General features: G+C 51.3%; 3 protein-coding genes across 6 annotated transcripts in view; 1 reads left to right on the top strand and 2 right to left on the bottom strand.

The window, feature by feature from the left end:
• Positions 1 to 696: 696 nt before the first annotated feature.
• On the bottom strand, positions 697 to 15851 carry LOC142014820 (pepsin A-like). Its single transcript, XM_074997988.1, has 10 exons — positions 15594 to 15851; positions 14307 to 14525; positions 5608 to 5764; positions 4973 to 5090; positions 4414 to 4532; positions 4011 to 4210; positions 3231 to 3347; positions 2257 to 2392; positions 2048 to 2140; positions 697 to 987 (listed from the first exon to the last, which is right to left on the bottom strand). The coding sequence occupies exons 2-10, from the start codon at positions 14378 to 14380 to the stop codon at positions 838 to 840; spliced, it is 1164 nt and encodes a 387-aa protein (XP_074854089.1). The 5' UTR covers positions 14381 to 14525; positions 15594 to 15851; the 3' UTR covers positions 697 to 837.
• LOC142014821 (pepsin A-like) lies at positions 13018 to 19759 on the top strand. Its single transcript, XM_074997990.1, has 9 exons — positions 13018 to 13073; positions 13707 to 13863; positions 14361 to 14478; positions 15844 to 15962; positions 16251 to 16450; positions 17039 to 17155; positions 17668 to 17809; positions 17927 to 18019; positions 19311 to 19759. The coding sequence occupies exons 1-9, from the start codon at positions 13018 to 13020 to the stop codon at positions 19458 to 19460; spliced, it is 1152 nt and encodes a 383-aa protein (XP_074854091.1). The 3' UTR covers positions 19461 to 19759.
• VWCE (von Willebrand factor C and EGF domains) overlaps positions 15847 to 20216 on the bottom strand; it is a 32464-nt gene continuing 28094 nt past the window's right edge. Inside the window, exon 22 of one of the 4 annotated variants that reach the window (XR_012646054.1) lies at positions 15847 to 15977. The gene's annotated coding sequence lies outside the window, so the exon portion shown is untranslated. The remainder of the gene's footprint in view (positions 15978 to 20216) is intronic. The other 3 variants (XR_012646055.1, XR_012646056.1, XR_012646057.1) reach the window with 3 other exon arrangements.

Below are 20216 nucleotides of genomic sequence, written 5' to 3'. Positions count from 1 at the left end.
GACGGAGCCCTATCAGCACCTGGGCAGAGAATCGTATCGGAGGGGTAGCCGTGTTAGTCTGGATCTGGGCAGAGAATAGGAGACCCAGACCCTCCCCCGCCCCAGACCCAGCACGCCTGCTGGCCCTGGCTCTCCTCGTTTGTGGTGGGCAGGAGCACAAAGGACGTCACTCACTTAACCACAATCCCAGCCGTGTGACTGAGCCAGGCGGGGACTTGCCCCTGTGTACAGAAGAGCACTAAGTGTCAGCCAGGAGCACTACGGGCCTAATCCAGAACCCGCTGATGTCAGTGGGGTCCTTGCCAGGCACTGGTTTGGATTGTAATTACTCTGTCACTCAATGAGTGTGACTAGGAGCAGGGGTGTGACTCACACTGCCAATGAGCACCACCAGGCTGGGCATCCCAAACACAGAGAGCTCAGCAAGAAACGGGAGGGGGCAGATAGAGCTCAGGTAATTATGTGGGATGGGCGAGGCCTCCTGTGATAAGCAAGTAATAAGCTCACCCTCCGCAAGACCCAGGGAGGGACTGCAGGGCTCACACCCCAGAAAACATGATACAAGTTACTGTAGAAATAAAAAAATCAACGGGGTCAGCGTGGGGGACATTGATTGGCTGGTGAGTCCCCCTGCTCCCGGTGGTGGGCTCTGAATGGTTTCCTGCAGCAAAGAGAAACAATTCACTTGAATGTTCTGACATTGCTTTATTCTACTGTTGGTAAGATTACAGGAGAGAGTAGGGTGGTGGAGGGGAGGTCACTACATCTATACATGGCTTGGAGCTTCAGAGAAATGGGGCACCTTTCTCTGGCGGGGTCTTGTGAACGGCACCATGCTCATGCCACAGGGGCGAGGGCCACCTTGTTGTTGGCCCGGTCAAAGACAACATAATACTGGCGGATGAAGACGTCACCAAGAATCCAGAGCTCTCCAGAGGAGGTGGAGACGTCTATGCCTTCCAGCCCAGCAGTACAGGAGCCTGACTCCTGCATTGGGGGAAAAGGGACATGCTAATTATAAGGCTGCAGATTCAATGAGTCATCTTCTGAAGAGGCCATGTAAGTGGCACCTAGATCACTTACAGAGAGAAAGAGTGAATCTCCTCTACAGCTTTAGCTGAGCAGCAGGTGGCTTTTAGCTCAAACTGTACAGGCTGCTGCACTCAGCTCCACAGCTCCCAGGTTCGGGTCCACCTGGAGATGTGTGAGCCTGAAAATCTTGGGCTGGGATCCCAGAGCTGCCTTGCTAATGCCGAGCCAGGGCTTCAGTGGGAGCATTGCTATGGACCTTGGGGAGAAGCTGTGACCTGGGCCCCTAGACAAGGTGCTCCTTAGTTCTCCAACCCCCACGGAGCTCCTTTGGTGGAGATGGGCCTCAGAACAGGCCCCGTGTCCCAGCCTGAGGCTAAGGGAATCAGTCTGTCAAAGGGGGAGAAAAGCCGCGTGCTGGCCACATCTGTCCATGACACAGCCCTAGCCGGGGTGGGCGGGTGGCAATTTGGGCAGTCTCCGGGCTCCTGGCCGGATACCAAAGGGGGTTACATTTGGCCACCTGCTGCGGTTACAGGGAATTCGGGCTTCCTCCTGCCTCTCCCCAGCTACCAACTGCTGTGTGTGTTGAAGCTGCTGGTCTGTTCCTCCCCAGAGGGGAGCGCTCTGTTATCATGCAGAAAAAAGAAGCCACCCTCCAGAGGCCCGTGCCCTGCGTCATCTTAGCCCCTCGTTGGGGCAGCTGCTCATTTAAGTCTCTTGAGCCCAGACCCCTGTCCTGGTGATCTACTGCCATGGCCAGCTCTACAGGCCACCTTGCCGCACTTCTGGGGGTCACTGTCACTGCAGGCCTGCCTGGGTCACGAACGTGCCTCCCCTGGCAGAAGGAGCTCTCTGCTGTCCCACTGGGGACAGACTCTGAACAGTGTCTCACTAATGCTCTCGTAGCCTCATGCAGGCTGGGCAGGGCTTAGTCGCCGGCACACCCAGTGCAACAGCCGGAGGCACATGCCCTTTTCAAGAGGCACCCCAGGGGCTTTCTGAGCAGCACACTCACGTCGAGGATGTAGGCGCTGGCAGGCACAGGGAACTCGATGCCATTGATGGTGAAGATGATGTCAGGGAGGCTGCTCATGTCGCTGCAGCTGATCTGCAGGGAGGAAGGCAGCACGTGGTCAGGGGTGCTTTTGGCATCAGATTCTCCCGTGAGAGAGATGGAGCATCACCTCCGAGTGTAGCAGACACACCCCCGCTCCCTGCCCTTACCGAGCCGTCGCTGGCGCCGATGTAGGACAGGATGTTGGAGATGCCAGTTGAAGGCCCAGCCAGTAGAGACGTGCCAGTGTCAATGATGGCCTGGCAGCCTCCGGAGCAAGCAACGCTCTCTCCATTCATGGTGACACTGGGAGAGAGAGAAAGTCAGGGGAACAGCCCTTGCAACTCTCCCCATATCATTCCCACTCAGCCCAGGAGACACCGACGAGGGGCCTGCAGGACGAAGCTGCCCATCTCTCTTTCGCTAGGACTGCCAAGAACTGCCTCCGGATGTTTCAGCCGAAACCTCCCCTTCCTAGTCTCTTGCCCATGGCGCCACGTCCTACAGCCTTTTGCAACTGTGACTGATTTATCCTGAGGGGGTCACAAAGAGATGTCAAGGGGTGAGGATCACCCTGCCCTTTTCTTTACTGCTCTACAGGCCTGCCGCGATGAGGGAGAGATCCTGGTATGGGCGAGCTGAAGAGTGACTGATCTGATCTCCTTGCTGGACCCAAGGAGGGCATGAAGCAGACTCCAACATCTCTCCTTGTCTAGACGGGGGGTCAGCAACCTTTCCGAGGCGGAGAGCCGAAATTTCACCCTTTGACCTCTATGTAGAGTCCGAGTGCTGGTGATCCTTTTAAAAGTCACTAACAGTCCCACTTACAACAGCTTCATTAATAAATAAATACAGGTGCAGTGCTTTGCCGTTTAGGGGGTGTTTGGCAGCATTAGCTGGTTTTTTCTTAATACACAGGCGGCCTGGCTTTGAGCAAGCTCCCAGCTGCCCGGGGAAGAGGGCTGTGCTCCTGCCTCACGTGCCAATGAAAATCAGCTCACCTGCCACTCTTGGCACCCGCATTGTGGGTTTGTGGAGCCCTGGTCTAGACTGGGTAAGTTGAACTTCCACCATCTCCCATTGCCTGTGTCCTCAAACTCACATTATGAATGGGAAGCGCCAGGGGAGAAAAGGGGGTTCATACCTGTCCATGGTGATTTCCCAGTAAGTCTCAGCAGACAGAGGGATCCAGTTGAGATCCCCAGAGTAGTAAGAGGAGTCGATGCCGCCGAACATCACAAAGCTCCCACTCTGGTCATCTCTGGGAAAGGGAAAGAAGAGATTGAAGGCAGATGCATGAATGGTTGGTTAACGTGACCATAGCAAATACGCCATCTGCTAGAGAAGGACTACAGCTGGGCAGTGCTGGGACAGGCCAGAGCTGGACAGATCCCTGTGTACTAGGAGAGATGGGACAGGCTAGTTGACTGAGTGAGGAACTTCCCCTTCTACTCTGATAACTGTGCCTTGGTAGATGTCAAAAGCTAAGCAGCGCTGGACTTGTCCAAAAGCTAGATGGGTCATGACTTTGGAAAGCCCCAAGAATTTGAGGTGTGGGAGGTCAGTTGGTCCTGCTCTTCCCTCCATGACATGTACTGAGCAGATGGCTGCTTAGAAGCTAGTGAGTGAAGGAGCCCTGGGTGTTAGAGGTGCTTTTCCTCTGAGGAGTCAGTCTAATAATCACAGGTTACTGTACATCTTGAAAGAGCCCTGATGATTCAGGTTAACTGCTGGATAAACTAATGCTCATTTCTTCTCCCCAAAACATGTCTCACCAGCATAGAACAGCTGCTGCATTGCAGGCAAGAGGTAGCTACATTTAGGAAATTCTAGGGCTAACATCACAGGGACCAGTTGGCTTCAGAAGTGCTCCAGACACGTGAATTTCACTGCAGCAGATGGGCCATTTTCAGCCCTGACTTACGAGCTCAGGTAGACGGAGAAGAGGTCCTGGGACACCAAACCCTCATTCATCATGTTGTCAAAGACGGGGGTGGCGCTGGAAGAGGAGATGCTGGGGAAGGCCAGACCCAGGATGCCATCAAAGGCGGAATAGGTAAAAGTGCTGCCGGGCTCGGACTCACTCAGACCAAAGATCTGGTCGGTGTCCACAATGCCTCCAACCTTGAGAGAGGGATGGGGACAATCAGACACATCCTACACCCTGGGAGAGGTCTTATCACCATGTCTCTTCCCTATTTATAACCACCACTAGCAGTTCATGCTCAGTGAATTTCCTCTACAGATTTCCAGATGCACCCTGTCCGTCTGACTCCTAATATTTCAGCATAGCTGCTCCCGGTTTTTGCTCTTTGTTTGCGATTTACCCGGACGGTGTCATAGCCCAGGATTCCAGTCATGCTGCCGGTGCCATACTGGATGGAGAGGTTCTGGCTGGTGGACCGGTAGGTGGAGGAGTCATCTGGGTTGAATTTGTTGTGGTTGCCTGCAAACACATGAGAATCATAGAACAGGAAGGGACCTCGAGAGGTCATCGAGTCCAGTCCCCTATCCTCATGGCCAGCCCACACACTGTCTAGACCATCCCTGAGAGATGTCCCTCTCACCTGCTCTTAAATATCTCCAGGGAGGGACATTCCACAACCTCCCTATGCAATTTATTCCAGTGTTTCACCACCCAGACTAGGAAGAATTTTTTCCTCATGTCCAACCTAAGCTATGGTGGCTTTATATAACTGCAAAACAACCTGTTTTAGTGGTTAGAAACCACTGAGAACCAACTTCCTTTCGAAAAAAGAACTGAAAAGTACATGTGCCAAGCAAACAATGCATCAATGATTTCAACCAAGAGCTCCATGTTGCTGATTTCAATTTGACTGATTTCAATCACGCGACTCGGTTGGAACGTCAAGGGAACGGACTTACTGCAGGCTGCGCTGGAGCAGTACACGGAGGGTACCCACAGATTGGAGGAACCCGTGTCGAAAAGGACAGTGAAATCCTGAGCTGGGGTGCCAATGGAGATGGATCCATAGTACTCAGCCTGTCAAAGTAGAACAAAGAAAGGTGGGAAAAGAGGGACCCATTGCCTGCCCAGGGTTAGATGGTTGCCTGCAGACAACTGGCATAGATGCTCCAGCTGAGGGCCTCGATTACAGTGCCTATGTAAGGATTAACCTGAGCTGGTGTTTTTGTGCCATCACGTTCTCCAGTGTGGCATCCGATGGCCACAGGTTGTCCGATGCACACGCTTGTCTAACCACGGACGCCTGCATCTCAGAGTGCGGAAGAGGGCGGCTGGACGAGGGGAGCCAGCAGACCATGGGAGTGTTATTCCCAATGCTCTTAATATCATCCAGTCACAGGTGGAGGCTGGGGCCTAGCACTGGGGCTGAGCTGGCTCTTCCCTACGTTAAGATAGGAGCCTGGTTGGAAGTACGTTGGTGGGGGAGTGGGTTGGGGTCCTTTTGGGAAGAGGGAGAGACCATCCATTGACAGAGGAGTGGGAAGCTTTGATGAGGCGAGGCAGGCTACAAGACCTGCTTTCCTGCCATACTCACGTCCAAGTAGTTTGTCATGGTCTCGGTGGCAAACTGGTTGGCGAGGCCGGGGAAGTACTTGCTGGCCAGGTTGTAAGGGTGTTTCTTCAAGAAACCCTCCAGCAAGCCATGTTGTTTCAGGTTCTGCCTCAGGGACTTGCCCTTCCTCAGGGATACCCTAATCCGCAAGAGTTGGGAGAAAGACTGATCAATAACAAATAACCAATAGAGAAGCTTTCAGGATAGGGCTTACCACGCAACCCATCTTTAACATTCACTGAGATCTCTTAATACACCACGTATTATCAAAGCAATGGAAAAGAGTTGGGTGTCTGGTCAAAGAGATTTGCGTACATAATCCCCTCGGACTTTTGAAAAATCCCAGCCCATTTGTGCTACCAGAAAACTGCCCTAGCATTACGGAAACTGTTTTAATGCACAGTAAGAGGCATTCCCACTCCATAGATGTTACTGTTGCAGTAGACATGATGAAAAAGGAAATATTATCAGCTGTCCTGACTCTGTAAATGGTGCCCTTGTACTTGGATTTTTATTCTCTCTTTGCTGCCACAACTCTTTCCGCTCACACTTCTCCACCCACATTTGTAATTACTGTTTTGATGTCTTCAGACAATCCATCATCCTACTTTCTGTGGAGGTTCTTCAGGGCTCTGCCCTGGGTCGCGGTCTATTCTTCTTCTCCCCCTTATGTTTGTGTCATCGTGTCCACAAACAGAAGTTCAATTTCTACTTCTTTCCTGATAACTCACAGATCTGCCTCCCTTCTTCAGATATGTCTCCTTCTGTCCAAACCAAAATCTTGTCCATCTAGGCCTAACTTGATGGGTGTAAATGGACATGGCGGAGGCCTTGTTTTGGGGAGGTGGGATTAGAAAGGTAAGGAGATGAGTAGGCTGACCACAGAATTTTTGTGCTAGCCAGGACAGCTAAGATGATCTCAGACTGAGGTTGTTATCCATTTGGAGAAGAGACCATCTTCCAATGCCGACCACAATGGAGTGCTGGACCATGACTTACAGGTCCTAGATGCTGTGATAACACATATAATAAATACTAATATTGTCACCTCCCTTCCACTTAAAGAAACCTGATCACCAGAGAGAGAGAGACTGTGACTTTTTCAGGGTTGTACAGGAAATCTGTGCTCGTGCCAGCAATTAACTCAGATCGCTCAAATGACACTCCTGTGCCCTAACCATAAGACCTTCTTTCCTCATTCCTCTGGTACAACTCAAAGCTTAGAGGCAATTCCCTGCTGCTGTCTCGTCATGAATGGCAAGTCGAGAAGAGAACAAGAGAGGGTCCCCTGGATAATCACACACAGCTGTGAAGAGATCAGCCCAAAGAGGCATGTTTTCCCAATACTCACTTGGTCAGTCGGCACTGAGACAGCGCCACCAAACTCAAGAGCAGAAGCCACTTCATGATGTTTTCTGCCACGCAAGCCAGTGGTGATGAATGCTGAATGCAGAGAAACACCTGGATGCTGCACCTTATAAAGGCAGAATTCTGACCTTTCCATATCACATTAATAACCTTGATAAGAAATGTAAACCTGTCCGATAAGATCTTCCAAAATGTCCTTAACCAAAATGATGAAAGACACTCCAAGTTAATAGATTTCCACCTTCATTTGTCTGTGACCTGAAAACAGGGGTGTTATGTGGGAGCGGAGGGGCGGGGGCGAAAGTTGGAGAGGTTTCCTGGCTAAACTTTGAAAAGCAACTGCTGTGGTTTATTTTAAAGGACAAGGCAGGAGGCGCACAGGAGTAGAAGGAGATGAAGAGGCACTCACTTCTCAGTCCTTGGTTCCAGTCTGTCCACATGCTGGGAGAGAGTTAACTCAATGCAATTGGAGCCTGCCCCATCTTGAACCTCACTTTCAAGACAGCCATAGAATCGCAGCAGCGTAGGGCTAGAGGGGACCTCTGTAGGTCATCCTGTCCAGTCTCCTCTGCACCCTCGGCAGCCGTGGGCCAGGACATGGAGCCTTACACCTCCAGATGATTTGTAAGGTGACATTTTGGTCACAGCAATAATAGATTCCACGACTCCTTCCAGGGGAGGTCTGGAGCAGCTGTGAGCCCCAGGGTGGCAAAGCAATGTTTGCAGGGCTGAAGCAGTGACTGGTGTTGGTTCAGACTCCTATGGCTGGATCGGAGCAACCAGCCCCTCCCACAGGAGCAGCAGCCGACTGTAGCATCTCCTGTAGGTCAGGCACCAGCATCGCTCTGACTGTTAGTCCCGTGCCCCAGGGCTGAGATTCATATCCATGACTAAAGTTAAGATTCTGTCACAGCCCAATTTTATTTACTGAAAGTCAGGGACAGGTGATGGGCACCCTTGAATTGCTGTTGATTGCCCACGGAGGCCACTGATGAAGATCAAGAAGCAGATGTTCAGCCCTCCTTGGACACACTGAGGTCACCATGAATTTGATCTTAGGGAGAGAGAAAAGGAGGTAATCCTCGATGGCCCTCACTGGAGACTCATTTTCTGGCTCAGAGCAAATGCATGGGTTCCAGCCCTGGTGGTCTGGCTGGGGAGGAGATCTCACTTCTCAGTCCTGACGCCCCGGCCATTCTCTTCTAGGCTGGAGAATATCCACTTGACTTGTGCACAAGGCCAATGCACTGTGAGCATCTGCTCTGTCTGGTTTGCCTTCCATTTAGTACTACCAGGTTCCTGAAAAGCGAACACACGAGCCACATTCCCCCATCCACTAACCAGGACTTAACAGTCAGAAACCTGGCACCAAACCACGTGGTGGATTTCCTGCCTTGAAATAAAGATCCTTTGAAGAAGCATCACAGCCAATGGGACTAGCTGTGTGGGAAGTTCAGGAACGGAGGATAGAGCCCTTTGCTTCCCATGGTGCCTCAGTCCAATCTCTCCACCAACTGGGGAACCAGATGATGCAAGAGATTTGGTGTTTGTGCACACACCCTTGCATGTCTAGGCTTCTAGGTCCAGCCTGAGCCCAAGTCAAGGGATGGATGCTTGGTAGCCCCATGTCAGACGAAAGAAATGGGGTTGGGTCTTAGTCTCAGACCCTGGGGGACCATGTTGCTAGACAAATTCACCTAAAGAGGTCCCTTTATTTCTGTGGACAAGACAGAGATAAAATGGGTCATACAAATGAATTCTCCTCCTCTTCTCCTGCCTTTAGAAATAGACCATTCTGGTAAGGGTTTGAACAGACTATGGGACCAGCAGGGAAATTCAGACTTCTGTGTCCTGGGACCTTCAATGCACAATGAAAGATTTATCCCTGGTTCCCCTTTCCTTCAGCTCCCATCTGGGTGAAACTGTGTGCTCTGTATCTGCTCCCACTGGCAGTCTTGTTCAGGCTAAAAGTCTGGAAATCATGGAAATTCTATTCCAATGACTCCATGCGCTGATCTCAATGTTTGAAGAACATTCATGAGCTTATCTATAGAAACAGCAGAAAATATCTCAATCACAAGAATTTAAATATGTCAAAGCTCCAGCATGGAACAAATTTTAGGAACACAAGAATTGCCATGAGCCTGGTTGTCACTGGTTTGGGGCCCAGCTAACTCTGGGAGCTTCCAGAGCCTCTGCCTCTGGTTGCTCCTTCTCCCAGGTGGATAGAGGGCTGCATGATCTTCTGGAAATACTTAGTCACTGAGTTCCATCTGCCTCTGCTTCACAAGGGCTAGACTTCTGCAGTGCCCTCTCCACAACCTCCTGAGACTGCGAAGCTGAACACTCTCAAAGGTATAGTTCCCAAAGTCCAGCGAAAATGTCATAAAAATGGCACTTAACAAGCTGCATTTATATAATTCGCTCCTCCAAATGCTCACAACCAACCTACTGACTCACCTTGCTAATAACGTCCCATAAATCTCTGGGGTGCCCTGTGCTGGTCTCCCTGCCAGATCAGCACTACTGTTGTCAGAATGCAGTGGGTCCATCTTGTTTCAGAGCTGACATGTTTTGGGGCTCGGTTTTCTTGACCATTATGGATGCAGCTGTCCAACACAGCCACCCGCATCCCTCTGTTCTGGAAGTTGGAGATGCTGTCAGCCATCCCTCATCCACATGTGTCCATCTGGGGGTACAACATCCTACAACTCCAGGGCATTCTCACTTATCACCACCACAGTTGTTGACTCCTGCTTTCCAGCACAGACACACATTGCATCATATTCTGCAGATGGTGGAAGCCGGCAGGATCCCAAATCCCATGGCTCTTCCTGTTTTATCTGTCTCTTTATTCTTCTTCACGTCTCTGGTTCCTTCTGTCATTGCAGTCATTGTCGTTCTCAGTATTCTCTTAAAACAACATACCTGAAGGTGACACACCACATTTCATTGGTGCCATTTTGTAACTGAACTGTGCCCGGCATGGGTCTGGATGTGACTCTACAGATCTTATCAGTAGCCCCTTTACTTTTTTTGTAACACCACTTTCCACCAATATGCTGGTTTGGAGAGAACACAGATTGAGCACTTTTATGTGTAAACCCAAACTTCACTGCAAAGTGCCTCATATTAGACATATTCTCTAACCCACGGCCCCTTGTCCAGGGTTACAGTGCCAGGCATAACAAGGCGAGCAATAGCAGAAATGCCCAATCACCTGTTTAGCTATAGTACCTTCTCGTAAGGTCATCTCAGGGAAGTCAGAATAATAGAGAATGAAAACATGGTTTATTTCCCCTAGTCAATGCAAGCAAGGCGAAACCTACTTTATTCCAGGGGAATAAAGTAATTACTCCTTTATTTACTCCTGTGCCATCAACACTAGCTCTAGATTTTCAGCCTCTGCGACATGCCTTGGAAGCTTCCATAAAGTTCCTTTGAAGCCCTTGTGAAACAGCTCTTGCACTTTTCTTTTTTCAATTGACCTTCATTTCTCCTTCATGCCATATTTCCCTGTGACATTTTATGAAGTGCCATTCTGGTGCCTTTAAAATGAAATCCCAGCTCCCTCTGAAGCTGGCAATTGGGGTCTGGGAATAGGCTGTCCAAACCGCTCTGGGCATTGCTTTCTGCAGGATCTCCTCCTGGACCATAGCTCCTGCTGTCACACTCCAGGTTTCTTTTTTAAATGGTTCTTGCAAGCTCCATTGCATTCCATACAGCTTTTTCTCAAATGCTAGACAATGGCTGGAGCTTCACACATGGTGGCCACCAAAACAAGCCATGGGCTATTTTTTTTGCTGACCTCTGATCTTGAAGCCTCTCTCTCTCAGGTCTATTTTTTTTTTTGGTATTTTGGTTTCTGCTCTGTGTCAGAGCACTGCCCACCCTCCATGAACTTCCTTCCTGACTGAGTGACTTCCTTTGATTGACATATTCTAGCAGATTTGTCAGGGATCAATTATGGATATTCCAGAATAATCTAAGATTATTTTTTCTGGATCCCAGTTGTGATTTGGTTTCTTACGCAGGATTTGGTTGAAGTCTCTGCAAATTTACACGTTCAGCTCTTCATCCTGAAAATCAGTCATAAATTTTTGCAGCTCCAAGGAACTCTGCCATGGGAATACAGTTGGTGCTGATCAGTCACTTTCTCTGGAAGAGACTCAATTCTAGACTAGCACAGGGGAGCTGCAGGTCAGAACTGAGGGGCATCACAAGAGCTGAGTATATGTCAGTCCTGAGGGCTGGCCCAGGAGGTTGGCCTGTGACTCAGGAGCAGCGCAGTGCATGTGTTTCACACCCCAGGACCATAATAACCAGTCAAGATTGAGCGCATTGGCAGAGCTGTGTAAAGACCCCAAACTGGAAGAGTAGGGAGTGCTATGAGGCAGGATTAAAGCCTTCTGGTTCGGACTGCTGCAAGATGCCTGTATTGTCTCTATGGTGTCAGGCCTCACTAAGCAAACCTCCTTTCTCACAATCTGAGATCTGTTTTGCCTCTTTACTGAAAAACCTGGAACAGGGAATGGAAAACTTTTGTCCATTTGTGAGGCTAACACCACACGCCAGCACCTCGCCGTAGGGCATCAGGGACGTCCACTAAGGTGATTTTTCAGGACCAGCTCCACCCAGAATAACTTATACAAACTTGTAAATTTCCATAAACAATGGGACAAAGTCAAGCCTGCCTAGTTCAAGGACCCCCCGTTAGAGTTGTCACTGGCCTTTGGTAACTTTTCTCCCAGCTCTGTGGAAACCTCATCCTTCCCCTGGTGTTTGCTTGTCCCCACTGGGTTAGTAGCGGACAGTGCTAAATGGAAAGTTAAATGCTGTTGTCTAATCTCAGGAGATTGTCATTGTGATTGCCAGCAAAACCCCTGCTCCCGGCACATGGCCATGGTGCCCAAATCCAATCCAGGGCCTCCTGCCAGGAATAGGATGTCGGCAGCATCAGGGATAAGCAGGGAGAGCTCACCACACATCCTGGTCATTGGGATTTGGAGTCATGATCTGCTCCTGGTGCGGGTAATATTTGCTGGTTTGGGGCCATCCAGGATCTCCTTTTCTCTCCGCCTAAGCCCTATGTCTTGGTGATTTTAAGCTCTACCCAAAAGGACCTGGTCATCTCTTCCCTCTTCTTCTCCACTGGTGGCCTCCATAGGCTCCCAGTGCCTTAATATGGTCATCCCCAACCACAGCTTTCTACTTGCCCTCAGAGCTGTCGCAGGCAGTCACATCACATTCATCTACCCCTACCCAGACCGAGTGCTCACACCTGATCCTTTTCTATTCTGACATTTCCCATTAGGAAATGCATGAAGACCATCAGCATATTTCATCCAAGAGCTCTCAAGGTGACAGCATTTTTGCTACTGAACTGGATGAGATGGACCACTGCCCACAAAAGGAATGGGCTTCCTACCCTCTGAGTCAAGTAGTTGCTATGCATCCTATTTACCAGTCCACTAATTTCAGTTCCCTGTGCTCACCCGGGCTCAGAGTCATACCAATGAACTGGAGATATAAAGCTGCATTACCCAGTTCCCCACTACACTGGTGTCGAGGCTCCACTCACATGCTGGTAGCATCTCTCCAAACATGGGGCCAGATTGGAACCAATAACCAAGGGGTAAATGTCTCCGTATCCTCGTCCAGTTCCTCCCTTCTTCCTGTTTACTCCTAAAACAACCCAGCAGCATTTCTTTTCAAACCTTTGTAAGGTTTTCAAACCTTCGTAAGGTCCGCTAATTCTCACCCCCGTCCTTCTAGAGGACACCCCTGTTTTCATGTCACTGCAAAGTGAAGGTGACAATCTATGGATGTGGAAAGTTCTCCAGACTTTTCTTTCAAGGACATCTCTGATAATCTTATCCAGCAAGTTTGCTTTTCATATCAGGGCTACTAATGAGATACAAAAGGCTCTGCACTATGCGCCTATAAAGAGCAGACCCCCGGTGTTGTGCTGCAGTTAGTGCTCACACTTTCCTCTCCCCACCAGTTTGGGTGTGAAGAAACACCATGAAGTGGCTTCTGCTCCTGAGTTTGGTGGCACTTGCTCAGTGCCTGGTGACAAAGTGAGTACTGGGGAGGGACAAGAATTATGGGGACCCTCAGCTCTACTGTCTTCGGAGCCATGTTCTTAGCAGCATCCCCTTCTGCAGATGTTCCCTCCGCTCTCCACTCTTAATAGGCAGCAGGTGGGAAAAACCTATAGGCACAGTACAAGTACGTGGACTTGTGGTGACAGTGCTGGGATGGGAGCTGGAAAAAAAAAATCTAGCTTCATTTCTGGCTCTACCACAGATGCCCCATGTGACCTGATCACTGTGTCCATCCATGTCTCAGTTCTCTGGATAAAATTCAACATACTATATTGTTTGTCTGCCTTACCCATTTCATCAGCTCTGTAGGAGGGGGACTGTCTTTTACAATGTAGCTGGAGAGCTCGCAGCAGCCCAAGTCCTCCTCTGTCCTACTTACACATGGGCTAGGAGTTTCCAACTGTCCTGAGTGGATTATATGCCCAACTCACACTGATTTTCATTGGACTGGGCACCTCACTGGCCTACACTCCAGTGCTAATCCCAGCTCCAAGAAAAGATCTCAGTGCAGTGTAAAAGCTGGATTGCATGGTGTTCTCTGAACACAAGGCTTGTCTAGTGATGATCTGTTATTGATCAGTTTCTCTCCCTACCCTTGTGGATTAGAGTCTCCCTGAAGAAGAAGAAATCTCTGAGGCAGAACCTTCAGGAACATGGCTTGCTGGAGGATTTCCTGAAGAAACACCCTTACAACCTGGCCTCCAAGTATTTCCCTGGCCTGGCCAGCCGGTTTGCCACTGAGCCCCTGACAAACTACATGGATGTGAGTACGGCAGGAGATCAGGTCTTGTAGCCTGCCTCTCCTCATCAAAGCTTCTCACTCCTCTGTCAACAGGTGGTCTCTCCCTCCTCCTGAAAGGGCCCCATCCCACTCCCCCACCCATGTGTTTCCAACCAGGCTGTGACCTTTTTCCAGGCTAGACCCTTCCCAGCCCCTATGTGGGGCCACCCAGCCCCTCCTGTAACTGGCTGCCAGTAAGAACACTGAGAATAGAAATCCTGGGTCTGCTGGCTCCCCTGTTCCCAATATGCGGAGACTGATGGAGAGGGTGGGGAAAGCGACTGCATCTGATGGCAGCAGATGCTCGGAGTTGTGCTGGGCAAAGTGATGGCAGAGGAACATTAGCTCAGGCTGAGACTCTAGCAAGGACACCACAGCCCAGCCCTTAACTGGTGTAAATCAGCTTGTTCCACACCATCTTGTACCTGGGATGGCAATGGGTCTCTCTCTTTACACTCCTTCTTCGTCCTCCTTTGCAGATCGAGTACTTTGGAACCATCTCTATTGGCACCCCGTCCCAGCAGTTCACTGTCCTCTTCGACACTGGCTCCTCCAATCTGTGGGTGCCCTCTGTGTACTGCTCCAGCCCAGCCTGCAGTAAGTCACTCTCAATGCTTCTTGCCTTGACTTGTCACCTGGGTGGGCTGATTGAAATCAGAGAGATACAAATCAGCCATGAGGAAACCTTGGCTGAAATCACTGATTTTAATCTTGCTTTACATTTGTACTTTTTAGTTGTTTTCCTGCTGAAGCTGTTTCTTGATGGTAACCATTAAAACAAGTTGATTAGCGACTAACTATAACTTTCAGGCTAAATTTGGTACTTCCTCTCACTGGTCAAGAAGATAAAGGTCAAACCCACAAAGCTCATTAACCTAATAAATTTGTTAATATCTAAGATGCCACAGGACTGCTTGCTATTTGTGAAGCTACAGATTGAACCTCTCATATCTGTGACTCTCTGGTCTGGCAACATGTGTGGACTGGCATGACCATGGACATGGCTGGACCAGAGAGCCACTGAGCTCTGAGAGTGGGGGGCTGGGAGACAGAGCTGTCGGCATCTGACCATGGTTGTCAGGCCCTGCCATAGGTCACTCCTTCCCTATCTCTGGTTGCAGGCCATGGGTCTCTGGCCCCACTGCAGTCTGCTGCTTTCTGGCCCTGCCCCAGTCCACTGCTGTCCAGTGGGACTGGGGAATGGCGTCCTGTGGTGAGGCCAGGGAGTGGGGACCATAGTCAGGGTGGGGGTGCAGTGTCCCGTAGTGGGGTTGGGGAGCCGTGGCCAGGGCTGGGGAGTGGCAGAATTTAGCATGGCCAGAGAGCTGAGGTCTGCAGTGAGCCTTGGCTGGGGCTGGGAAGCTGCAGCCAGGGATGGGGAGTGCTGGCTAGGGGTGAGGAGCAGATACCAAGGTTGGAGAGCAGGAGTCAAGGCCAGGAAATGACTGGCAGCCAGCAGGGAACTGACTATCTAGCAACATCCCTGTCCTGAGACTGCTCAGGTCCCAAGGATGCCGGACCGGTGAGGTGGAACCTGTACCGACTAACACAGCTACCCCTCTGAGCCCTCCTTAAGAAAAACTTTTTATTTAATTTAACTGATCTTAATAAATGTTAGTAAGTTTAGACTCAAACATACGTTGTCATAATTTAAAGTCATTTTAATTTTAAAAATCAGATTTTTTTTACATTTAAAAAATTTTTTTAGCTACCTTGGAAGTCAGAGATGAACGGGTTTCCCAGCTCTATTGCCCGATTAGACAGTGTCAGAAGTGGGAAATGGGCTCTGGAACACCAGGAGGTAGACCCATAAAGGGACCTAGGCATTGAAATGCGCCGCAATGCGTCATGCTTCAACATGAGCAGCCTTCCCCGATTGAGGAATACACAACCTCCCCGTACAACACATAGGAAGAGTTACATGCCTCAGTCTGTGACCATCTCACTCTTCTGTATGTGCAGCAAACCACAACCGCTTCAACCCATCAGCCTCCTCCACCTATCAGGCCACCGATCAGAATGTCGCCATCCAGTATGGCACCGGCAGCATGACGGGAATCCTGGGCTACGACACGGTGCAGGTAGGCTGAAAGGATCTGGAGAAGAGAAATGATTAAGAGTCACAGAGACCAGGAACACCTGGGAAGCTAAAGCAGGAACCGTACTGGCTGTGAACTGGGAGAGCTCAGTAGAAAAAGAGAAGAGAAGAGATGAGGCAAACAGACACAGAGTATTCTCATGTAGCGGGACAGCACAGTTCAGGGCATGGCAGCCTCTGCGAATTCGCATGCTGTAAGGACTCTATGGTAGACTTGGCAGCCTCTCCCAAGGCAACGTGTGTGTCTAATTGTCCTTATCCTTCCCCGAAGGTGGGAAGCATTGCGGACACCAGCCAGATCTTTGGTCTGAGTGAGACTGAGCCTGGCTCCTTCCTCTACTACTCCCCCTTTGATGGGATCCTGGGTCTGGCCTTCCCCAGCATCTCCGCCTCTGGAGCTACCCCCGTCTTTGACAACATGATGAATGAGGGTTTGGTGTCCCAGGACCTCTTCTCCGTCTACCTGAGCTCGTAAGTCAGGGCTGAAAACGGCCCATCTGTTTGTAGCAAGATTCACATTCTTATAGCGCTTCTCATCCAAAGAGACCCCTGTGAGGTTAGCATCAGTGTTCCCAAAACACAGCCACCTCTGGGGTGGAATGTGACAGCTATTGCATGCTGCTATGTACATTTTGGGAGTGGAGGTGAGTACTAATACCTCTAATGATTAGAAAGCCCTGGGTGGATGCAAAATGGGTACCCGCCTCTGCAAAAATGCTCTGCAGATACACACATCCACATCTGTGCCCAGACAGAAAGCACGCATCAGTTCCTGGAGGTCAGTCCATCAATGGCTACTTGCAAGGAAGGGCTGGGATGGTGTCCCTAGCCCCTGTCTGTCAGGGCTGAGAGGGGAAGGATCACTTGACGATTCCCTGTTCTGTTCATTCCCTCTGGGGTGCTGGGTATTGGCCATTGTCAGAAGACAGGACGCTAGACTAGGTGGACATTTGCTCTGATCCAGCATGGCCATTCTCCTGTTCAGATGGGGCGTTTGCTATTGCCTTGCTAGTTGACTACTCATGCCTCTGCCTGGACTCTGCTCTCTCCCTTCTCCAGTGATGACCAGAGCGGGAGCTTCGTGATGTTTGGCGGCATCGACTCATCTTACTACAGTGGGAATCTCAACTGGATCCCTCTGTCTGCTGAGACTTACTGGCAAATCAGCATGGACAGGTATCCCCCCGCCCCCCGCCACACCTCCCCACCTCCCTGCTTGGCCCTGCCCCTTCCTCATGCAGCCTTAAGGAGACAGACAAAAGAAGATGCATCTGGGCCCCAGGGGAAGCTCAATTTACAGACTAGACAAGATGAGAGACATGGGGATCAGGATGTTCCCAGGAACTACAGAAAAGAGGCTCATCAGCAAGCAGGCTAGATCCATGGTTCTCCCCCTTGTCCACACCAGGACACACCCACCTTATCTGGACAGGTTGGCTTAGCAATAAAGAAAAGGGAGGGTGGTCAGCACCCTTGACCCTCAGGTGAGATCAGTCACAATCCCAGAAGGCTGTAGCACAGAGAGTGATGGGCAATAGCTCTGGACGAAGAGGTCTTGGCTGAAAAATCAGGGGAAAATTCTTAGCAGTCAGAGCAAGGGGGCAATGGGGTAGCTCCATGGGCTGAGCACGAATGAGATTGGAAGCATTCCTGGGGTGTGTCCCTGACTCTGTTTCTCTCTCTCACAGCATCACAATGAGTGGACAGACCATCGCTTGCTCCGGGGGCTGCCAGGCCATCATTGACACTGGCACGTCTCTGCTGGCTGGGCCTTCAACTGGCATCTCCAACATCCTGTCCTACATCGGCGCCAGCGATGGCTCAGTAAGGGCAGGGAGTGGGGACAGGGGACGTGTCTGCTGCACTCGGGGGTGATGCACCCTCTCTCTTATGGGAGAATCTGGTGCCCAAACCACCCCTGACCATGTGCCATCTTCCTCCCTGCAGATCAGCTGCAGTGACATGAGCAGCCTTCCTGACATCATCTTCACCATCAATGGCATCGAGTTTCCTTTGCCTGCCAGCGCCTACATCCTCGACGTGAGTGTGCTGCTCAGAAAGCTCCAGTGGGCCTTTTGGCGAGAGCTTGTGCCTGAGGCCCTTTGCAGTGGGCTTGCTGCATGAGGTTGTGGGAGCGTCACTCAGAGTCTGTCCTCAGTGGGGCAGCTGAGAGCTCTTTCCCCTCACAGAGCCAGAGGAGGCATGTTCAGGGCCAAGGCAGGCCCACAGTGAAAGTGACCCCCAGAAGTGCAGCAAGGCAGCCTGTGGAGCTGGCCGTGGCAGGAGATCACCAGAGCGGTGGCCCTACTGGGCTAGGAGAGGCTTATGGGAGCCACTGCTCCAGCTAGGAGCTTAGATAATGCAAGATCACTGCCTTATGTGGCAGGGCCTGGGCATCAAGAGGGTGGTTTCCTTCTGCGTGTTAACAAAGTGCTTCCCTCTGGGGAGGAACAGGCAAGCAGCTTCAACACACACAGCAGCTGGTAGCTGGGAAGAGGCAACAGGAAAGCCCAGAGCCAGGGCTGGTAGCTGGGGAGAGGCAGAGGGGAAGCACAGTAGGATTTCTGGTGGCAGAATGCAACCCTCCCTTCGGTGTCTGGCCAGGAGGCTGGAGAGCGCCCACATTGCCCCCTTCTGCGCAAGGGCAGTATCATGGACAGACATGCCCAGCACCCAGCTTTTCTCCCGAGTTGACAGGCTGCACCCCTTAGCTTCAGACTGGGGCTGTTCTGAGACCCCGTTCCACCAAGGTAGCTCAGTGAGGTTATGTCCATGTTCACCCTGGAACATCTGGGTCTCATTCCAACCCTGCCCCAAGCTGTCCCTTAAACGTCCCCACTCCAAGCCCTGACCCAGCCTAGAACTCCAGAGCTTGGCTGTGGGGAGATCCCACCTGCAGTGACACAGGCACAGGTGCGTGCGCTCCCTGCAGGACGATATAGAGGGTTGCTGTTGGGGAGGCGGGTCGGAAACAGAGCAGTTGCCCCCAGGGCCTGTCATTTCAAAGGGGCCTGGAGCTCCGACACCACCACCACTACCAAAGTAGTGGTGGCAGCCAGGGCTCCGGGCCCCCTGCACTTGCTGCAGCAGTGTTGCTCTGGCTGTGCATGGCTTTGGGTGGGAGGGCAGCACCACAGTCTGGCCGGCACTGAGGGCTGACTGCCAGAGCCCGAGCCCCTTCCACTCTTGGTCCCACTCCTGGGGCGTGGAGATGGGTCCCCTCCCACCTTGCTCCGGGGCCCACAGCAGCTCTTGACACCGCTGACAATATCTCTAGGGGTCATTGATTTTCCAGCCCAGTAATTGCTGTGTCCCATTTCCCTGGGTACAGAGTTCAGGTTCTTGCTCTCCGGGCTTTGAAAGCATCGACCTCCCCACCTCCTCTGGAGAGCTCTGGATCCTCGGAGATGTCTTCATCCGCCAATACTACACCGTCTTCGACAGGGCCAATAACCAGGTGGCCCTGGCCCCTGTGGCATGAGCATGGCGCTGTTCCTAGGACCCTGCACTGGAATGTGGAGCCGGGAGAGCCTCTGTTTCTCTGGAGCCCCAACAATGTGCAGCGACCTCGAGCCCCGCAATGAATTGATGCATGCCAGACCCCCTCCCCACCAAGCATAGAATAAAGGATTTTCAGCACTGGGGAGTGTTGTCTCTCTCTGATGGGCGATGATGCCCATTGCACCCACCACATCTACTGCTAAGACTCCCAATTCCAACCTGCAGCCTCTGTGATGTCAACCGTGTGCCTCCTCTGCCTGTAGCACTGGCCCTGCCCCTTCAGCCTGACCCATAGCCTCTGGCTTCTCCAGCCCTGGCTCCCACACACTGCTCTGCTGATGGCCCCTTACCCTGACCTGCCCTTCCCCAACAATTCCCGTCTTGTCTCACTCCAGGGCCTTGCTCTGCCAATGTCCCTCACTCCTGACCTGGTCGTTTGCTTACTTCCAACAGAACCTCACAAGATGGTCTCAGGTGGTTGTAGTAGTAGCAGAAAGCCCCTTCCACTCCCACATCTTGGAGCCTAGGCCACAGAATCATAGGGCTGGAAGGGACCTCAGGAGGTCATCTAGTCCAGCCCCCTGCTTCAAGCAGGATCAACCCCCACTAAGTCATCTCAGACAGGACCTTGTCAAGCGGGGACTTAAAAACCTCGAGGGATGGAGAATCCACCACCTCTCTAGGCAACGCATTCCACGCTTCACCACCCTCCTGGTGAAGTAGTTTTTCCTAAACT

The sequence above is a fragment of the Carettochelys insculpta genome, chromosome 6 (assembly GCF_033958435.1).
Source record: "Carettochelys insculpta isolate YL-2023 chromosome 6, ASM3395843v1, whole genome shotgun sequence".
Lineage (NCBI taxonomy): Eukaryota > Metazoa > Chordata > Testudines > Carettochelyidae > Carettochelys > Carettochelys insculpta.
Note: the sequence above shows the minus strand (reverse complement) of the source record. Positions and strands in the feature narration are given on the sequence as shown.